At 39.5% G+C, this 21,482-nt stretch overlaps 1 protein-coding gene across 1 annotated transcript in view; it reads left to right on the top strand.

The window, feature by feature from the left end:
- LOC110172714 (integrin-linked protein kinase) overlaps positions 1 to 19,896 on the top strand; it is a 32,375-nt gene extending 12,479 nt beyond the window's left edge. The window contains exons 3-13 of the mRNA XM_055166775.1: positions 3,912 to 4,077; positions 9,196 to 9,291; positions 11,322 to 11,418; positions 11,498 to 11,581; positions 11,662 to 11,747; positions 12,378 to 12,487; positions 12,999 to 13,126; positions 13,216 to 13,338; positions 14,978 to 15,076; positions 16,355 to 16,485; positions 18,150 to 19,896. Coding sequence (XP_055022750.1) covers positions 3,912 to 4,077; positions 9,196 to 9,291; positions 11,322 to 11,418; positions 11,498 to 11,581; positions 11,662 to 11,747; positions 12,378 to 12,487; positions 12,999 to 13,126; positions 13,216 to 13,338; positions 14,978 to 15,076; positions 16,355 to 16,485; positions 18,150 to 18,299 — 1,270 coding nt within the window. The 3' untranslated portion in view covers positions 18,300 to 19,896. The remainder of the gene's footprint in view (positions 1 to 3,911; positions 4,078 to 9,195; positions 9,292 to 11,321; positions 11,419 to 11,497; positions 11,582 to 11,661; positions 11,748 to 12,377; positions 12,488 to 12,998; positions 13,127 to 13,215; positions 13,339 to 14,977; positions 15,077 to 16,354; positions 16,486 to 18,149) is intronic.
- Positions 19,897 to 21,482: the final 1,586 nt, after the last annotated feature.

Genomic DNA, 21,482 nt, shown 5'->3' with positions numbered 1-21,482 from the left:
TCACTAGAATCATTTGGATACAGTAATTTCAGCCCTGAAATTGCCAAACTCTACTGAACTGAAGGTAAAAGGTACCTGTTAACTTGAATATTACCACTTCATGACATCACAAGGTGGGGCATAGCATTTTGAGCTTTGGAGATGTAAACAGACTAATAATAAAGGGTTACTGAAACGTGTGAATGAAACAAAACTCAGCTCCAGGTCTGTTTTTGATTAACTAAAACATGGATTAAAGCTCACAAGAACCAATTTTGCACAATGTAGGACCTTTAAGGTTGAATCTTCTGGTCTGAACATGTGACATCTTCATGTATTCTGATATTAAGGGCATTGCGAACATGAAATTCCAATGCATATTTGTTGCATAATCAATAACATAATAATTAATAATTAATAACATAATCAAAATATACATTTTGTAAACATTTAACCCCTAATACATATCTTAGACCCTGTATGTATTGTATCGTGAGGTACATGACAATACAGACCCTTGTTGTTAAACTTGATGTGCCATTGGGGCATTTCTGGGGCACACTTAAAGCTGGGATTTTGTCTTGAGAGAGATGATCTGCATTAATCTGCAATTACCGTATTTTCGGCACCATAGGTTGCGCTCTTAAGCCTCCGACCCCATCAAAAAACAAATGCGCGCCCAACAATCCAGAGTGTCCTATACACGAATCCACTCAGGTGTCCCAGCACGACTTCAGTAAACTACAAAGCCACACCACCCATACAACACAAACACACACGGAGCAGACAGCGACACACTCATCACTCCACGCCGACGAGGAACGGAATGGAGGAACGAACCGAAAAAGCGAGTGCAATGTGCCACTTCTAGACACAACTGAACAACTGAGTCACTGCGAACACGCCGACAATCCAGCGGTCCCAGACAGCAGCCTCCCTACACGCCACAACTGAACAAAGCCCAGAGTCACCGTGAACGCCACAAACCAACAAAACCACTCACCCATCACACTGTTGTTTCCTTTAAAGTCCGGTGCGGTTTATTCATGAAAAAAGTTTGAAAATAGACCATTCTATGACAGTGCGCCTTATGGTGCGGAAAATACGGTAATGGTTAATTGACAAAAAGGTGTGTACAGTGTCATGATAGCATATTGCACCGTTTTCTCAACTGCAAATGCAATACAGTGTTATATGGGCAACAATATTGAACATTTTGATGGATGGATATCAGCTTCCCTAACTCGATTTACTGGCCAGTGTGGACCTAAAACATCTCATAATATTGAACTTGTATTTTCACAAAACTGTCCTGTAGTTACAAAACACATTTGGACCATTTTTTATCTCATGCTCTTTGTGTTCAATGGAAATACAGTATATGCTGTTTTCAGTTTCTGCCCTGGGATCAGTTCATATTGGGGATGGGCAAAGTATCAGAACAGAAAAAGCTGAATCTGTCCATCTCTATCAGAAGAAAAGAATTTCAACAATCTGGGAAAAAAACACATGTAATGACTGATCCTGTTATCCAAAAATCTAATATAAATGTTCAGTCCTTAAATCTAAATGGTGCAAGACTAAGCACATTAGTTCTAAGTGAGTCTGCTGGGAGTTCTGGTCTCATAAACTTGGACCAAACCATGAAGAAACTTTTGAAGCCAGAGGAAATTACACTTAAGTGACTGTGGTGTGCCAAGGGACTTCTGCCTCCTTTGGGGGGACCCAGAGGGGGTTTGAAGGGCAGGATGTGTGGTTACAGACCGGCCAATTGATGGTGGGGGGTGCCAAGGTCAGATTCCACACCATTCATAATACGGCCTCAGTTCTCCCATCGCACCAGTGCCCTGTCCATTTACATAATGTCTCTTTTGAGCCGGAGGACTGTGCAAAAATCTGTGGAAAGGCTGTATGAAAAATGTATGAGAGATGAGATGAATAATCAGCAAATATATAGAGGGGCATGAGGGAGTGGGAGACATTACAAAAAGAGGAGTGGAAGCAGTAATGATGATAACATGTGCTTTCTACGGGACATCTAAAAGACCAAAACAACTCTATTACAATATCTGAATAGTCACTGGTCACGTCTTTGGGTGGGAGCAGCTTTCTGTAGAGTTTGCATGTTCCTCCTGTGGGTTTCCTGTAGGTACTCCAGTTTAGGACTGTGCAATGAATCACATTTTGATAATATGAAAGATGTGTTTTGGTATTTGTAGTGGAGAGGTCCACACAGCCAATCCTCTGTAAGTAAGAGTATCCAGGTTTAGAACAAATCCAGAAAAAACTAAACAAAAACAAAAATCAGTGAAGCATGTGAAAACCTTTTTGAACAAATTTAAATTTCTCTCACCTCAAATGAAGAGTTTAATGCTTTGCTCATTGATTCTTCAGATTTTTTTTTCCCTTTATTTTTTCACATCTTGAAAAAAAATGACTTGCATCTTAAAGAATTGGAGAGATGTGTGTCCTGGATCCCAGGCAGAGTTCAGACTTCACAAAAAGGAAATTTAATACAGAATTTTACATTTTTATTTCTTTTTAATAACACAAAATAAAACTGAATTGAGAATTGCAGTTACAATTCAGAGTATGAAAAATACAATGAAAAAAGTCATTCTTTAAAAAAGTGATTTTTTTTTTTTTCCAGAAATCAACCCAAAACATTCACAGTAAGTTGATGTATGTATGTACTACTCTATTAATAAGTCAGTTACCACTAACTAAGTTGCTGGAAATGAAAGTAATATCTTTGAGAAGGTTGCGATTAGCTGACAGTGACAGAGTGGCGACAGGAAGAGGAAATCATCTTTTTATTTTTGGTTCATTTTTACTCTCTCTCTTCACATTTGCTTGTTTGTGGACTCTGATAGAACATTTATTACTACTTAACCTTTGTCAGTATTTAATGATGCAAAAAAAAAAAACATTTGCTCTCAGGTTCAAGAAATGCCAGTGGTCCAGGAAACGGCTCATTTTAGTGCCAAGCTTCATCTGGTGAGCAGTAAGGCTGACACTGTGCAGACACTGGTGTCTGTGGCCTTTGTTCACACAGAGCAGACTGTGTCAGACTGCAGCTGCTCTACAGGAAGTCCCACTGGCCTTGGCTCTTCTCACTGTGGATTCAGTCATGAAATGCTGTATTTAGTTCTCTGTTGGGATATTTGCTGTTGCAAAAAGGGGGAAATCACAAGCAATGCAAACTTTTAATCAATGTCCTTTAACACAGAAAAATAATAGTTCTTTAATCCAAGCCTACTGACAATAAACCACAGCTGTAGCCATAGCTGCCCTGGGGCAGACTCATTTAGTGTGTGCAGTCACAGCAGCACATTCATGAGTTGGTTCAGTGTGGAGAATCGTGGCCAGAGACATGACTGTATGCACCACTGCAGCAGAGCTCTGTGTAACTGGCTTTGATCGCCGCTCAGTCTCGTGCTGTAGGCCTTTGGTCACAGCACAGTATAGGCCCTGAAAAAGTTATGGAATTCTGCAAATTCAATAAAAGTTTTGAAAAGTCATGCATTACAGCGCCACAGTGTTTTGTTAAGTTATCATTATAATTATGTCCAAACGTATGCACCTTTTGTTTAAAAGACACAACAGTAACTGATAGTATTTTGAATAAAAAATTTAAAAAATAAATAAAATAACTGTAATACCAAACTGTAAGGTGAGTGGAAAGGGTTAACATTTCATATTTAAAAGTATGCTAAATTCTACACATGTAGGGTGCCGTAAAGTCATGGAAAATTGACTGTAGGTCTACCACTGTAGGTAGGAATTTTCAAACAACAAAGACGGTTCTCTCTTCTCCACATAATTAATCCAGATAGCAGAACCACAATAGTGACAATTTCAGCTATATGGGGTGTTTGTGTTTAGGTTGTCCAGCTTGTAGTGACTGTAGTGTTTTGTGGTTGTGTCCTCAGAGATGACCACGGCTTCAGCCCCTTACACTGGGCGTGCAGGGAGGGCCGCTCCAGTGTGGTGGACATGCTCATCATGAGAGGAGCACGCATCAATGTCATGAACAGAGGAGATGATACACCCCTGCACCTGGCAGCCAGCCACGGGCATCGCGACATCGTGGGCAAGGTACTGCTCTGTGTACCACACACAACAAGCAACTTGTGTCTGCTCTACAGTCCCTGATAAGTCTTGTCGCTTATAACCTGACTTTAAATTAATTGATTGGTTTTAGAAATGTCTCATATGAAAGCTAAAACCCTCCCAGATTATGCTCAATATACTAAAATAATGAACACAGAAAGGTCAGATTTTGGCAAGACAAAAGTCTTGTGGCCTTGTCATATGATGCACCCAATCCTAGATTACAGCCTCACCTGTGATCAGTTACTGATCAATCAGTTAGTGTTTGTGTATAAAAAGAACCCCAGCACACCAGACCTTCACATCAACTGCAACTTGACCTCTGACAACATGCCTAAGATCCACCCTGAGACCAAAGCGTTAATTATCAAGAGGCTGAAGACCAGATCCACTGCTGAGATGTCCAGTACAAAGAATAAGAAAAAGATCTGAAATGACTGGAGATGTTTTTGACAAGCCCAGGTCCGGCAGACCCCGCAAGACAACTGCTCGGGAGGACCGTTTGTTGATTCGAAAATCCAAGGTCAGTCCCTTTTCCACTGCAGCAGACTCCACCAGACCTGGTCACCTCAAGTCCCTGTGTCAACCACAACAGTTTGTAGAATTCTGTCTCGAAATGGCCTCCATGGTCGAATCAGTGCACAGAAACCAGCACTAAACAAAAGGCAATTAAAAAACTGTGTGGCATTTGCCAAGGCCCACAGCCTGCTAAAAGGATGGACACTGGAAAAGTGGCAGAAGGTGGATTTCTCAGATTAATCTTCAGTTGAATTACATCACAGCCGCCGCAAATATTGCAGGAGACCTACTGGAGCCCGCATGGATCCAATATTCACCCAGAAAACAGTTAAGTTTGGTGGCGGAAAAATCCTGGTCTGGGGTTCCATCCAGTATGGGAGTGTGCGAGACATTTGCAGGGTGGAAGGCAATATCAATAGCCTAAAATATCAAGAAGTATTAGCTCCTCTTACATTCCCAACTATAAAAGGGGTCAAATTTTGCAGCAGGATGGTGCTCCATCACATACTTCTATCTCTACATCAAAGTTTCTCAAGGCGAAGAAGATGAAGGTGCTCCAGGACTGGCCAGCCCAGTCACCAGACATGAACATCATTGAGCATGTCTGGGGTAGAATGAAAGAGGAAGCATGGAAGGCAAAACCAAAGAATCTTGATGAACTCTGGGAGGCATGTAAGACGCTTTCTTTGCTATTCCTGATGACTTCATCAACAAATTGTATGAATCATTGTTGAACCGCATGGATGCGTCCTTCAAGCTCATGGAGTCATACAAGATATTAAATATGGATCTCACAGCACCACTACTTCATTCACTGACGTTATGCAACATATTTTTGTATTTGAAGTAAATTATTTGTTCAATTTTCTGTAGGTGACAAAACTTTTGTCTTGCCAAAATCTGACCTTTCTGTGTTCATTAAATTATCAATCTTTCTTCAGTGAAGCAAATTTATTTTAGTATATTGAGCATAATTTGGGAGGGTTTTAGCTTTCATATGAGACATTTCTAAAACCAGTTGATTAATTTAAAGTCAGGTTATAAGCTTTTGTTTCTACAAAATGGATAAGCGACAAGACTTTTGTCAGGGACTGTATAGTTATAATCTATGCCACAAGAGGATCATTATGTTGTATTTTGCACATTTTATATCACAATATTTATCTTAAACAACTTAATAAAAGAAATAAATTCACTGATTTCTGCGTTGTGGAGCTCAGTGGGAGCTGACATCTGCCTGTTCCATTAGTAATTTATTTTCTTCAGTCTTGTACTGTACTTTACATAATCATTTTTAATAACTTGTGTAAAGATTCCCATAACAACTTAAGTAACATGTACTTAATAGACTGTTACAAACATTTCACATAAAACTATGACTGAAGTGAAATCACTTACGAAATAAGTAATCCCTTCTGCTTGATAGCTGCACATCATGTGATTGGGCAAATTGAATCCTACACGTATTATAGATTAGGAAAAAAGCACTAAGAAGTGAAAGTTTAGATTGTGAATGTTGTAGATTGGAGCAATGAATACAGGAGCATAAAGATGACTCATGCAGGAATCAGTGTAACTACAAGTTCAGATGGCCAGTGAGACAAGAAACTACTATAATATGATTAAAAGCTCTGAAAAATCCATTTTACACAAAATGTCTCCTTTAAACTACAATACGTACATCATTATTTTACATTTTGTTATGTAAATAATAGAGATCCATGTTTAGTTCCTATTCAAAAGTGCAGAACTGCGAGGCTTCATAGTGGCATTTCACCACGGCAAATGTTCTTTGCCATGTTTTAAAAGGTGAACATTTGCTACATGACATTTTTGACCTACACATATATATTGCAAACAAGAACAGAGCAGTGTTTGAGAATACCAACATTTTCTGAGCCTTCAAACCTTAAATGCAGGACACTACAGGATCACTATAAATAGGGCTGTTAATCACAGGGCTCTCATGATTCGATGCAGTGACTCATAAGATATATCGATATCTCAGTGTTTTTGCACACCCTTAACTCAAACATGCATGAATCAATCAAAAAGCAACTTGGAACACAATGTGGAACAAGACTCTTTTTTTCTTTTTACCTTCAAAGAAGCAGTAGGCTTATCCTTAAACCAGATACTTTTGGGTTGAGATGGAGACTAGTGAAGAGCCAGTGTATAGCTCTTAGAAAATCCTCCAGTTAGTTAGGGGAAAAATATCAATTTTCAAATAGCAATTTTGATTTAATTTGTAATTTATGTTTATTAACAGGGTTCTGTTCAAAGTTCACATTTAAATATGCCCAGAAGAACTGACAAAAAGACTGAAATCTGAACTGGCAAACTCATATAAGAATCACATTTCAGAACATGTTTTTTACAGATAAAATTGCAGGGTTATCCATTTTTATGCAGAATATGACAGGAGATGTTTGTGGAGGAAGCTTTAGTACTTCTAAAATCGCAGCCTTTGAGATTTGCCAATTCAAACTGCAATTTCAATTCAGTATTGCAGCCCTAGATTAAACTATCCATAAGAGTCTACTTTCCAAGCTGAGCCTTTTCAAAGAACTGATATGGTCCGCCTTCAGATCAGGAGTCCTGCCTGTTCTTGTTGATCTGATAAGTTTGAGCAGAGCAGCAGGATTCACTGTGCACACGAACAGCCCTCTCTCCATCATGACAAAGTGGTCCTGTGTCTGCGATCGATTCAGTGATAACAGCTCCAGGTAGTGCTGCTAAAAATACTGGGGACAGAGGAAGGCTATTTTTTCAACTGTTTTGTAAGTGTACATAGCACAGTCAATTTGTCAAAACTGAACCACAAGTGTCTTTGTAATGTCTAATCATTGCTAAAGGGATAGACTCCGCAGGGCTCGGCTCACTGATGGGCAGAGGGCATTGTTAAATCCACAGCTGCTAATATGAAACAACAGAAAAGCAGCATTTCCGTGTTTTAATATCAGAGTCTGGAGGTGGGTGGAGTAGCCAAAAAAATGGACTCAAGTAGGAGTAAAGTAAAATTAAGCTCAAGCAGCTTCTATGGAGACACCGGGAGGGCGTTTCAGAACATGACATTTAGTTTCCTGCAGTGGACACTACCGGTACTGTATCACCCAAGTCATTTCAACCTCAACTTTAAATTGAGACGATTTAGTTAGAGTGGCCACCATACTAAAATTCCAAACTTGATCTGGCACCAATGAATAGACTCAATACTCAGTACCACGATAATAATAATAATTTAAAAAAAAACACTCTTCTTTTGACAATAGAATGTGAGTTTCAACATTAAATGGCAGAACTTTCTTTTCCATTCCCATGTGGTTTTATCTGTGTGTAATCCTCAGTGGTGCTGTAGGTTCATAGTGTCCATGTGTGTATACTAGTCTATGTGCTCTTCTACTTGTTCTGATACAGATCAACATTCTAAAGCTCTACAGGAAAGGTTCATTTCTGTCCTATCAATGGGACTTTTTTTAAAGTATTAATACCTGCTCAAATAAGTATCTAGTTTTAGTATTATTAGTATCTGATTTTTGATACTTTTGACAACCCTAGATTCAAATAGTGATTTTGATTTGATTTGATCTGAGTTGGACCTGCTTGTGTATTGTGTATATCCCTGGGCTGTGGAGCTGCTGGTGCCTGCTCAGCTGCTCTTTAATATTAGACATGTCTGAATGCCTTTGGTATGTGCCCACAGAAAACACTTGGCACTTGTTAGGGCTGTGAAATTATTGCTTAAAGTGGATCTAAACACTAAATCCACTTTTATCTGCTACTTAACTGGTGTTTTAATAGCACTATCTGCTGTTCCTACTCATTTTTTGCCAATTCTAGTGCAAACTAGGTACATTTGCAGCTTTCTGGTCAAAAGACTTCCTTAGCTAAGTGTGTGCTGGCTTCAGTGGCCTCTGCAATTTACAGCAGATGGTGACATCACACAGGACTGCCCTGATGATAGCGAGATGTTTGTACATACACCGGGCTAGCTGTAGAGGCCAAGTTTGAAGTATGGATACCTGTAGGACCAATCACAATGTTCCTTACACCCTAAGACCCCATTCCTCTTCCCCCTCACTTGCCTCTTTAATCCTCCAGACCCCCTCACTCTTAGTCCTCCAGGTACTGCCCAGTTTAGTAGCTGTATTTGAAATGTGGTTGTAGGAGGAGTTTAGGTGGTTAATCCCACTTTAATTGTACATTATTAGTTACTAGAGAATTTTGAACAAATTTCATAGTAACAGTATTGTTTATATGTACTTAGACTATGGTGACACAGGCAAGCCTTACTTGAATAACTTTATTGAACACTTTTTGGTATAAATATGTTGCATCTACTTATCCAGAAATGCTAAAAAAAAATAAATAAATAAATAAAGCTCTAAAAAGTTATAGCTATATCATAATACAAACAAAACAAACAGTATACAAAATACAAACAAACAAAAAGTATATTTTTATATACATTTATTGCTCAACTTGTTTTAGACTCTGGGGGAATAACAGATTCGTGTGCCTCCTCTGTTATTCACTGTGTGCATATTGTAACTGACTGTTGACTGTTGTCTCTCCTCTGCTCAGCTGATCCAGTGCAAAGCAGACACCAACGCAGCCAACGAGCACGGCAACACAGCCCTGCACTATGCCTGCTTCTGGGGACAGGACCAGGTGGCCGAGGTGAGGGCTCCCTCTGCTGGACAACACTGCTGATGCATTGTCCTGCAGTACTGGTAAAAGGCATATGTAGAGAAATGTAAAAAAAAAAAAAAACCCTTATTGCAATATCCCAGGTCATCATTGTGAGAATCAGTTCTGTGTGGTTTACCCAGTAAAGCTGATTCGTTCTCACGAAAACTTGATTCAGAATAATTCAAGTGCCTACACTTTCTTTTGGTAGATCAACTGTAGGTCTGCTGTGTATAGCAATATACATTTTATTTAGTTTTTAACATTTAGACATATTTTTTTTAAACAACTTTCAAAATTTATTATACTTGTTTCCTCACAGTTAATAATTACAGTTAAAAAAAAAAAATATATATATATATATATTTTTTTTTAGTTTTTTTTAAATATATATTTTACAATTTTCAAATGATCAAATATTTAAGGTTGTAGATTTTCAAAATCTATGACCTTAAATATTTTATACTTCAATGAATCATAATTGATTTTCAAAATGAGATGGCCTCCCTCATAAAGTTTCTTCAGATGCATTTAAAATGTGGTCATCATATGTACTTGTATTGAATTGATCTAAATATACCTGCATGACTGCAGCCACATTAACATTCAGAATCATACAAAGTATATTGACAGTGGAAAGATCACCACACTGGCCTATAATTTGCTGATGAGATTGAGATTGACCAATCTGTAGTTTCTTATCAACCTAATAGGCTGCAACAATCACTGAATCTGTGTACTTAAGTAATTGTTTTCAGTCAGTCGTGAGTTGCCATTGGTGCATAAGCTCTGTTGATATTTTAGTCAGTACACATGTCTTTATTTGAAATGTGTGTTAAGAAACAGCATGACATACTGGTTAGGTAGAACTGTGTACAACATTTTATGTAGTACCCCTAGTGGACTGACGCTAAAGCAGTATTAAGGCTTCATATAGAGTAAAAGTACTGTCTCATGACTCGTCTTAAACATAATCACTTGGAAGGAAATCAGTCTATGCTAGAGCTTTAAAGCAGAAGGCTCAAAGAAAGTGCAATCATCAATCAACAATATCAATATCAACTTGATATAGCAAAAGAATTATAGATATAGAATTCCACTGTATATCCATATAGTTAGTAACTTATGTCCAGTGTTAAGATGGGCATTTGTGGACTACTAAGGATATTATTTCATGTTGTATTTTTATAAACACCAACATTTCAGAAACATTAAACATACCTACACCTTCAATATTAATGATTATACAATTACTAATAATGTTATAATTAAGATGAATGATGTTTTCTCATTATCTTGAAATATGAATTCCACATCAGACCTTTTCTTGTGGTGAAGGATGAGAATGGAGTTTTGGAGGGTGAATGACATTGTGGCTAAAAAGGATCTATCTGGTTAAAAATTGACTTTTTTTATTTATAATATCTACTCTGTCAATGAAAAATCAGTTGTTTATGGAAAAAAGAAAGGATAAAATAAATGTAGTTAATCTGATTATGTGAGATTCAGGAGCAGGACCACGCCTCAGCCGCCCTCTCCTCTCACCAGCGAACCGCAACTCACCTCGACCACGCCTCGAATTTCCCAGAAGTCTATATGTAGCAGCCTTTCCCATCATCCCAGCTTGTCTCAGCTAACTCGACTCCACCCTCCCATCCCCTATTTTGTCTTTCAGTCATAAGACCCCTACAAGGGGGGTCCCGTTCCGGCTGGACCAATTGCAGATTGAGACGGAGCCCCCACCCATAGTCTCAACCCGGCCATCTCTGCCTTGCTTCGTACATTATCAATAAACTTCTTCACACTATGTTGTTGTTGGCGTGGTCCTAGCTAGTGAAATAAATGAAATAAATAACTTCAATTCATGATAAACATATATTGGTATCACTATCAGATTACACTCAGCCTAATATATTCTAGATAAAGCCGATTAAATCAAACTTCATAATACAGGTTTCTGAAGGTGTTATGTTCCTTTATGATACATAAGTGTCATTTGTTGACTCCCTTTGGTCCTCCAGGACCTTGTGACAAATGGAGCCCAGGTGAGCATCTGTAACAAATATGGGGAAACTCCACTGGACAAGGCCAAGCCCCACCTACGCCAGCTCCTCACAGGTACTCAACTCCAACCATTTACTTTGTCCTGTCTCATCATGCTGGATTTTCTTCATAACTTTTTCCTCCTCTTCCTCAGATAAGGCAGAGAAGCTGGGCCAGAGCATGGCAAAGATCCCCTTTAAAGACACATTCTGGAAGGGCACGACCAGGACCCGGCCACGTGAGTCTCCATAGCTGCATTAGTCTCACTGTCACAAGTTAAATGGATCTAATTTCTATTCTGCTCCTGTCCTTTTTCAGGTAATGGCACGCTAAACAAACATGCCGGTGTGGACTACAAACAGCTCTCACTTTTGGCCAAAATCAATGAAAACCAGTCTGGAGAGGTACATCACATCTGACATTTTCTGATACCAGAAGCTGTACATCCACTGCATGATTTTAGCTGTCTGATCCTGATACTCGCTCTGACAAAACTGTGGTTGTAGGCACGACTGATGATGTGCATCATGGCACAGTGAGTCTGTGTGGTGTCATACGATTTCCCCATGTGGTTTAGGGACATCCCACAGTCTTATAAGAACAAACTAAATCATGCAGTGGACTCAGGCTTTATGGACCCATAAGAATCCATTCATTCATTCACTGGCATAACCTGCTTACAAATGCCACACTACATAATACAGAGGACAAGAATTGAAACTTCAAAACAATATTGAAATTGTAGAAAAAAAAAGTTTTTTGCTTTTCATTTGTGTGTATGCATATATTTAGTGTTTTAATAACAGTGTTATCAAACTGAAAAATGTGTGACAATATTTTGTTCTTCCAACAATACACATGATGCTAATTATTTAAAAGTGTTAATTTTTCTGGCAAAGTATTGTCAGAGAAATTTGACAAACAATTCAGCACTGTTATATTTTCCATTTTACACCTCATGTTCAAATACATTTAAATAGAAATGGCACCTCCTAAGTTTGGACTCCTAATGCCTCGTACTGTCTTCTATGCAGCTGTGGCAGGGCCGCTGGCAGGGCAATGAGATCGTAGTCAAAGTTTTTAAAGTTCGAGACTGGACAACGCGGAAAAGCCGAGACTTTAATGAGGAGTATCCCAAACTCAGGTATTTCTTTAGTCTGTACTCTGACTCTCACACTGTTTGTTGTTTTCCTGTTGGCATTACTTCGTTAAACCAAACCCATTATATTTGTATTCTACGGTCAGTACAGCTGCACTGCAAACATAAAAATAAATCTATTTACAGAAAAGTGTTGTGAACTAGGTATTTACCAGGAGTACAGGAAGAATAAACCTACGATTCACCCCCAAATCGTTATAATGCCAGTAAAAAAAAATTTTTTTTTAAATCTATCGATAAATGTACTAAGCAAGTTAAGCTCTACAGCCCTACTACGGCTGCTGATTTACTATTACTAGTCTTTCCCAAGCCTTGATTTTGTCCTTCACTACCTCTGTCTGCCCTCTGTGTGTGTGTGTGTGCGCGCGCCCTCTGTGTGTGCGCGCCCTCTGTGTGTGTGTGCCCTCTGTGTGTGTATACCCTCTGTGTGTATGCCCTCGGTGTGTGTGCCCTCTGTGTGTATGCCCTCTGTCTGCCCCCTTCGCTCCGTCTCCAGGATATTCTCCCACCCAAATGTGCTGCCCATGCTGGGAGCATGCCAGTCTCCCCCTGCCCCTCACCCCATCATCATCACCCACTGGATGCCCTACGGCTCCCTGTACAACGTGCTGCACGAGGGCACCAGTGAGTATCTCCACACACAAGTCTGCGCACAGGACTGTGGTAGTGCCCCCTGCTATTAACTGCTCCTCACACCTCTGCTCCTCTTTCAGACTTTGTGGTGGACCAGACACAAGCCGTTAAGTTTGCTCTGGACATCGCCTGTGGAATGGCCTTCTTACACACACTTGAACCCATGATCCCACGGCACTATCTCAACAGCAAAAGCGTTATGGTGAGAATCTTTTTCTTTACCAGTATGGCAGACGTGGTGAGCATATGCCCCTGCAGAGTGCACTGTACTTCTGCTGAGGAAATGTGGGACAGTCCCAGTCTACGTGACGCAGCATTACACTTAAAAATGCTGTGCAGTCTCAAAACATTTAGTCTCTAAAATAGCTGAAAAATGCTCTTTTTCATATGGGCCCGGTTAAGCAGAAGTAAACAGCAAGGCCAAAAATTCAAGTTAATGCATCTGATATAAAAATGTATTGAACAGATACATATGTACTCTAGTTTATGAAACTGTTGACCTTTTTTCTGTACCATTTTTGGTTCTAAAGTTCCATACGTTTTAAACAGACCATGTAAGAAACATGGAACAAAAATTATTTCCCAAATTTCAAAGACCTGCAAATCATGTAAATAAATGGATGTATTTCATCATATCTTGTGTTATTCCATCTTTGAACTGTTGATGAAGGGACATGATTAAAAAAACAAGTATTTAAAATGATAAAAATTTAGCTTGGAAGGACTGACATATTTTATAGAAATAGTTTCCTTTCATTTTGAAGTAATATTAAAGTATTCGGAAGAAAAAAGCGACAAATGATGTAAAATCCTGCACCTTCTACTTGTTTGCACAATTTTCCCTCCGTTACTTTTCCCTCCGTTACCATGACCTTTCTTAATAAAAAAAAATCTCGTGACTCAAAAAGAGGTTTTTCAACCTAATCTTGTACAATATGGTAGAAAACTATATGAAGCAAATATTCAAACCAGTTTGTTAAGGATATGTAAGTGAGAACCAAGAGTTATCACTGTTTGGATTTATTGCCCAAAAAGTGCTGCATATTTCATTCCCTCCGTTACCGACATGAGATTTTTTTTTATTTTTTGTCAACAACTTGAAAGAATATCACAGGTTTAACTTGACCCTGTTGGAGTGTTAACTCTTTCCTACATTCTGATACTTTACTTATTTCAATAGTCCCTCTAGTTTCTGAATAAGAGCTATTTGAATGTCAAAAATCTGCCCCTGTTTCCCTCCGTTACCACTTGACCGGACCCATGTGCATTAGAGTTGTCAAAAGTATTGAAACTCTGACCATAATTTGATAAAAACTAGTATCGAATTTGATTAAAACTAGTATCGATACTAGATACTCACAGGAGCAGGTATCAATACTAAAGTCCCATTCACAGGACAGAAATGAAGCTGTCCTGAAAAGTAGAAGAGCACATAGACTAGTATATGCCCATGACACACTATGAAACCCACCAGGACCACTGAGGGACTACACACATATAAGACCACATGGTAAAGAAAATACTTTACCTTAAAAGTACTATTATTTAATGTTGAAAATTCCATTTTACTGTCTAAAGAAAGAGTGTCTTTTATTATCATCATCGGTATTGAGTCTATTCCTTCCTATTAAAAGCAAGTTTGAAACTGTAGTATTATGACAGCACTAATGCACATACAGTACATTTAAAGTTGTGAAATATGACTTGACAATGTTAAAGTACTTTTTGTATGGCACTGGCTTAGATGTGTAATGTGGTGGATAGTGGCCTGGTTTCCTTCACACTCTTTAACCTGGGCTCTTCTGCTTCTGATCATATGCTTCTGTGGTGTTCCTCGTAGATTCGATGAGGACATGACCGCTAGGATCAGCATGGCAGACGTCAAGTTCTCCTTCCAGTGCCCCGGCCGCATGTACTCCCCCGCCTGGGTGGCCCCTGAGGGTGAGCCGTAACATAAAGACGACTCCTAACACTCCATGATACACTCACCATTTCACCATACTGCATCTGTTCTGATCATTCACACTAAAAGAAAGGAAACTTCAAAACAATGCAACTTAAAGGGCCTGTACCTGATTGTAAACCATGAGTCAGAAACATATTTTAACCCCAATCACACACACATTTTTGTGCTTTTTGACTTTTGTTTCTTGCATAACTTCTTCTAGTGATGCATCTTTGTTTTTGTTTGTTTGTTTTTTTAACATTTCCCCATTGTTTTCAATATTAGACTATTCTAATTTGTTCTAGGAAAGATAATGTCTTTGTGGGCCCTTAAGCACAAAAATGTCCTATTGACTTCCATTATAATCACTATTTTTCAACCAGCCATTGTACAAAGTGTAAATCATGCAATATCTCAGTGTTATATATTTTCTGAAACCTCTGACTTCAAATTAGTGTTCTGACCGATTTTTGGAAGATGATGTCATTTTACCTTAAAATGATATATATCATAGTTAAAAATAAAACCTGTATAAAATATCCATCATAAGGTGAGATGTTGGTTGAGCAAATATAAACAAGTTTGAAAACATATTAATCCTGATTACTTGTAGCCAAATCAAATTCAGTGCACAAAAATATACTCTAATACCCTCAACATACTATTTTTAAAGGCGTGATTAATTTTAGCCACACCCACATAGTCCTTTCTGCCGCTGTGATATTACACCATGACAAAGAAACAGCTGTCTGGGATGGTCTTTGTAGTTGTTTCTTATAGTTTTCTTGCCTCTGCTACTATTTGCTCAGGTGTCAGTGTCAGGTAGTTGGTTTCCCATGATTCTCAGTAACAGTTTGCCAGATTGGACAAAGAAAGGTGACCCTGTCTGTAGCTTCTGTGCTGGTTATTACCTGAGAAAATGCTGTAAAATTAATATTATATTTTGCAGTTTCTTACTATATCATGCATGACCTAACGAGCAATTATCTTGACAAGTATAAATTAAAATCGGGTACAGGTCCTTTCATTATAAAAATAGTTATTGTAGGTATTGTATTGTTTATGAAAGGCCACTGAGACGCGCAGTGGAAATGTTGCAACAGTTTATTGCAGCAAAACTTAAATTTATCTTGGGATTAATAAAGTATCTCTCTTTCTTTCTCCCTCTCTCTCTCTGTTTATATTCATTACAGTGTGGCTGCCGTTCAACAGTTACACTAACACAATATATATGATTTATTGTTTGCGTATTAAAATAATCCTGTTGTTTTTAGCCCTCCAGAAGAAACCAGAGGAGATAAACCGGCGCTCCGCAGACATGTGGAGTTTTGCCATCCTGCTGTGGGAGCTGGTGACCCGAGAGGTGCCCTTCGCTGATCTGTCCAACATGGAGATAGGCATGAAGGTCTGGACCACACAGAGCGCACAGCCACTAGACTACATACAGACTGTATGCACTTCCCTGCACAATATTTAGTAGTTTAGTTTAGTTGTTTCAGCAACAGCTCCACAAGGACTATTTTAGCCATGATTAGACAGCCCTCCGTTTCTCCTCTAGTCTACATATATTGGCTGTGGTTATATTTTTGAGCCTCTCGACTCTACGTAGGGCTCATCTTAGAAGTTCATGTTCACTTGTGGTTTTATAATTCTGCCTGCAGTATGCTATGCGTAAAGGAACTGTGTGTTGCCTGTGCTCTCACAGTTTTTAAAGGAGACCTATTATTATTATGCAAAATTGACAAAATTCAAGTTGTGGTGTACTCACTTCCTTCTACAATTTTATTTTCTCAGTCACTGATATGCGTAGCATTCAGTAGTGTAGTTTAGTCATGTTGGTATGAATGAAAAAACATGAGCTGCTCATTAGCTGTGCTGATGTGCACTGAGTTGCTGGAGTTATGGATGTGTTGGAAATGATCCATAACTCCACACACATAACATGTGGAAATGTGAGCATGGCCTTCCAAGGAGCCAGCTTTAATTAACGTAATAATTCGTTTTAAAGGTAGTATCCATGTTTCCTTTGAGTGTGTATCATTTTATTAAATCATTCCAGTTGTATCTCTGAGGCAAATTGGGTGTGTCAGCTCGTATGTGTGAATGTAGAGATAAGTATGTGTGGCCCCAGACTCACACGGGCGGTTACACTCCAACGGAGACACGAGAAATTGTCCGTGTGTGTCACAGATAGACAAACCTTCCTCTCACTGCTTTCCTTTAGTCTGGACAATTAAGTAAATCCACCTCTCCACTTCAGACAGTCCAGAAAGGCAGCCACACAACAAACATTACATTTTATATAGACAGCGCCCCAGAAGTCCAGAGACAGGTGTCTGTGCAGATGCCTGGGCGTCTGTCTGCAGAGGGCGTCTGTCCGCAGAGGGCGAGATATGAGCCATGTACACACTGGCCCAAATAAATCCATAACACTGACTCTGTCTAAGGTGGCAGTCTGCGGACTGTTTCTTTAAGGAAGTGATTTTAGATGACTATTGATATTTCAAATGTGTAAATAATAACATAATGATCCACTGGTGTTGTACATTTGAACTATATACAAACTCAATCACAGTGATCTTTACAATTTAAAAATGTTACAATCACAGCTGATCCTGGGTTGCCAGACTTGTGTCATTCTCAGTGTATGGACAGGACTCATGTGAAGCTCCCGAATTCCCTCCCTGAGCTGCAGAGGCTGCACTAGCACTGACTCATGACTGGTGCAGGTGCTTGTGTTTAGGGAGAAACCATCAGATCACACACTGGATTTGAGTATTGAAAGTGGCAACTCAAACAAGAGACTGATGTGAGGTTCATTCTGCTTTGATTAGATACATTCTTGAGAGCCAAAGCACCAAAGTATAGCATACAAAACATGTCCATCATGTTCAATGTTTTTGTAAATTGTAATTAATTAATAAAAAACTGTAGAACTAAACTATAATATCAAAATATTTGATTTGCACGTGTTTACATCGTATCTGTGGACACACTTGTGTCGTGTTTATGGAATCAAACTCTCACCTACAGTTGCTTTAACAGTTCTATTTGTGTTTGCTCTCTCAGGTTGCCCTGGAGGGCTTGAGGCCCACCATTCCGCCTGGCATCTCCCCACACATCTGCAAGCTCATGAAGATCTGCATGAATGAGGACCCAGCCAAGCGGCCCAAGTTTGACATGATCGTGCCCATCCTGGAGAAGATGCAGGACAAGTGACCCCTCCCTCTCCCCCCTGAACACTCACTGGAACCCGTGCCCTCTCCCGCTCCCCTCGGACTCACTGTGATGGTGCTGTGGTGCCTTAAACTGTAGCTTCAAGCCCTGAGTCAATCCAGCAGAACTTTTCTATACCTTTGGGTGTTCAATGTTATGTGATAAAATTGCTTCAAAAATCACAAGAACATGTTGATACTTTGCAGTGACATCATGCTGTGGGGGACTACATGTATGTCTGTGGTGGAATGTTCAACAGTCACCATGCACTGTTTTTAGGTTCACTGTGTAACTTTTTTGATCTCCATGGAGATGTTATTGCTTTGCCTGAAATGCTTCACAGTATTAACCTTGCACAGCGAGATCGATTCTTGCAATATTTGTGAGTTCACAAGTGCTTTGACCAATCAGATTCAAGTGGTCACCATGACACTCCATGTTTTCCTGATCTTTCAGCGAGAGCCGCAACAAACACTGTGGCATTTTTGGCAAAGCAATAATGTTTTCATCAGTTGCAGGTGATGAATCCTCCACATGAAAAGTTCCACAGCGTACCTTTAAACAGCCCCTTTTCAGGAGCCTGGGATCAGTCCGAGTGTTCATGGTCCTGTTTAGGTGAGAGTGACTCAAACTGTTGACTTAAAGAGTATAAGTAAGCTCACCTGTTAGTTTCAGTGACCTATTTATGGTCAGATTGTGTTAAAACAAAACTCCGATTAAAGAAAAAGAGATTCAGACAGAGCAGTACCTCTAGTTAGCGTCATCCCTGCAGGGAATTTTGATGACAATAACTGCAAAGTATCAATTACGGTTCTTGAGTGTAAAGCAGTGGAGCATGTCTGCTTGCTGTACTGCTCATTTGTCTGTGGGGAAAGTATTGAATGTTGAATGCCTTAAGATACTGTATGCAAGTACGGCAGCCTGAAACATGCCTCAAATCCAGCTTCAAGGAGCACTGTGTAGCTTTTCTGGTGGGGGTTTGCTGCCTGCTCGTCTCCCTGGGGATGTGATTGCTTTGCCTGGAATTTTCAACTGTTTTTAAGTTGTCCATCTTTGTTTATTATTATTGCTCAAAACTACACTGAACATATGTCTTCTAGTGAACAGGTCTTCTCCTCAGATACAGAACATGTTTGTTACCTTCTATAGTTTTGCAAATGCTGCTGAAATGCCCCGATGACGTTGGCTTGTGGGCGGAGCATTGGACAGAATCCTACTGCTCACTGTATGGAAGGTTCAAGTACGGCCCAAGAGAGATCGCAGGATTATTGAAACATGCAGGGATAACCTCTAAAACCTTTTTAAGTGTGATCTCTCTTTAATGCCATACTGTGGAACATTCCAATTAATGAAATATGTCTATAGTGACAATCGGGGGTGCTTCCAGCAGAAAACTTAACCAGTGCACTTTTAAATTCTTTTAAAGTAAAAATGTCATCAGATTTTTGCATGTATAGAGACTCCATTCAGCTCGTATGACTCCAACTCCCTGTTCTGTTGTCTTCATCTGTACCTCCACCAGCTTTGTGCAAAATCAAGAATGTCTAAAAAGATCATAAATGTACGTATTTATAAGGCGATTAAAGTGAAAACTACTACACTTTGGAGTTGTTTTGCTTCTTTTACATTTTTGACTAATCCTTTATTCGTAGTGAAACAAATTATGAGACAGTTAAATTATCCTTAACGATTCCAGGCAGTGACTTCAACCAAATGAACAAATGAAACTGCAGCAACCAAAGTCCAGTTGAAACATTTGGTGAGTGGATTATCTGGGCTTTAGTGGGAGCTGGGAGGAGAGGAGTGGGACAGTGGTTTGGTCTAAAGGAGAAAGTAAATCAGTAAATGACAGTGAACTGTGTCAAACAAATATGAATTAAAGTCACAACTTGGGGGGTAAAGACAAACATGGAGAAATAAATGAAAAGAACAAACTCTTTGTCATTATTGCACTGCTTCATACAAGGAAGGGAGAGCTCCACCACGCCAGCTCCAGACAAAGAGCCAACCATAGACTCTATGGACATAGCTAACCTGTCCCTATTTTGTCCATAAGTTCCTATTCCCTTGTGTAACTGCTACCCTCATGAGCTTCATTTGACTGGAGCTTAACACTCAAGGTGATGGCCTTTTTTTAGTTTAGTTGAGTATTTATTTAATGAGACAGGGACAGTGCACAATATACCTGAACCTCAACAGGAGAGATGTATTGTACCAGGTTGTAGCACCAGTGCTACTTTGCTTCTGTCGTCCCTGGGCAGGTTCATTGATTGATTGGACTTTAGTCTTTCTACAGTCTGTGGCCAGCAGGTGAGCTGGCCCCTTAAAGCCTCTAATTCACTAAACAATGGGAGGAGCCAAAGAGGGAGAAGAAGATGAGGGGAATTTGTACAATTAGTCTGTCCGCATCTCCAAACCTCAAAATGCTCTGTTCCACATTGTGATGTCATGAATTTGTAGTTTTTAAGTTCCTTTTACCTTTAGTTCAGTTGAGATTAACAAGTCCAGCACTGAAATTGTTCAGCTGATTCTAGTGAAGGTGTATGAAGTTTAAAAACACAGTGGAGCACTCCCTGTATTACTACATGACATCACAAGATGGAACAGAGTGTTTTCTGTTTGAGAGAAGAACTTTAAACTCTAACTCTAAATCTGCAGAGTTTGTGTGTTAAACATGTGTGAATGAAACAAACACAACTCCAGGTCTGTGTGTGATGAGGAAACTACACTGGAACAGTCAGAAAAAAGCAGTGAATATGAATTCAAATACAACTACACAACAACAAAGCATTAAAGTAACTCTGGTGCATTATTCATTTACTCCACTCTCTGGTGGTAAAATACTGTTGTAGCCATAGCTGTCCTGGGGCAGACTGATGGAGGTGAGGTTGCCAATCTGCACTAGTGACCCCTTCCACCACCACAACACTCACACATACCACATTCATACTATGCAGTGAGGGTGAAGTGTCTTGCCTGAAGATGCACTGACGGTTTTTGCCACTGCTGCTCCACTTTCGCACCTGAAAAAAATCTAAATGACCATTCTGAAGACCCTTTCCCCTTTGTCTCCTGCAGGTGTCCAGATGCCCTCCTCGTCCTCGTCCTGTTCTGAAACTTGACGTCCCAGAGACGCCACAGATTAAAGAGAAAGAGAAGAACAGAGCAAACAGGAGGAAAAGCAGC

Source organism: Boleophthalmus pectinirostris, unplaced genomic scaffold, assembly GCF_026225935.1.
Source record: "Boleophthalmus pectinirostris isolate CB_2022bp ecotype Guang Dong unplaced genomic scaffold, ASM2622593v1 HiC_scaffold_9, whole genome shotgun sequence".
NCBI lineage: Eukaryota > Metazoa > Chordata > Actinopteri > Gobiiformes > Gobiidae > Boleophthalmus > Boleophthalmus pectinirostris.
This window is presented reverse-complemented; position numbering and strand designations above follow the sequence as displayed.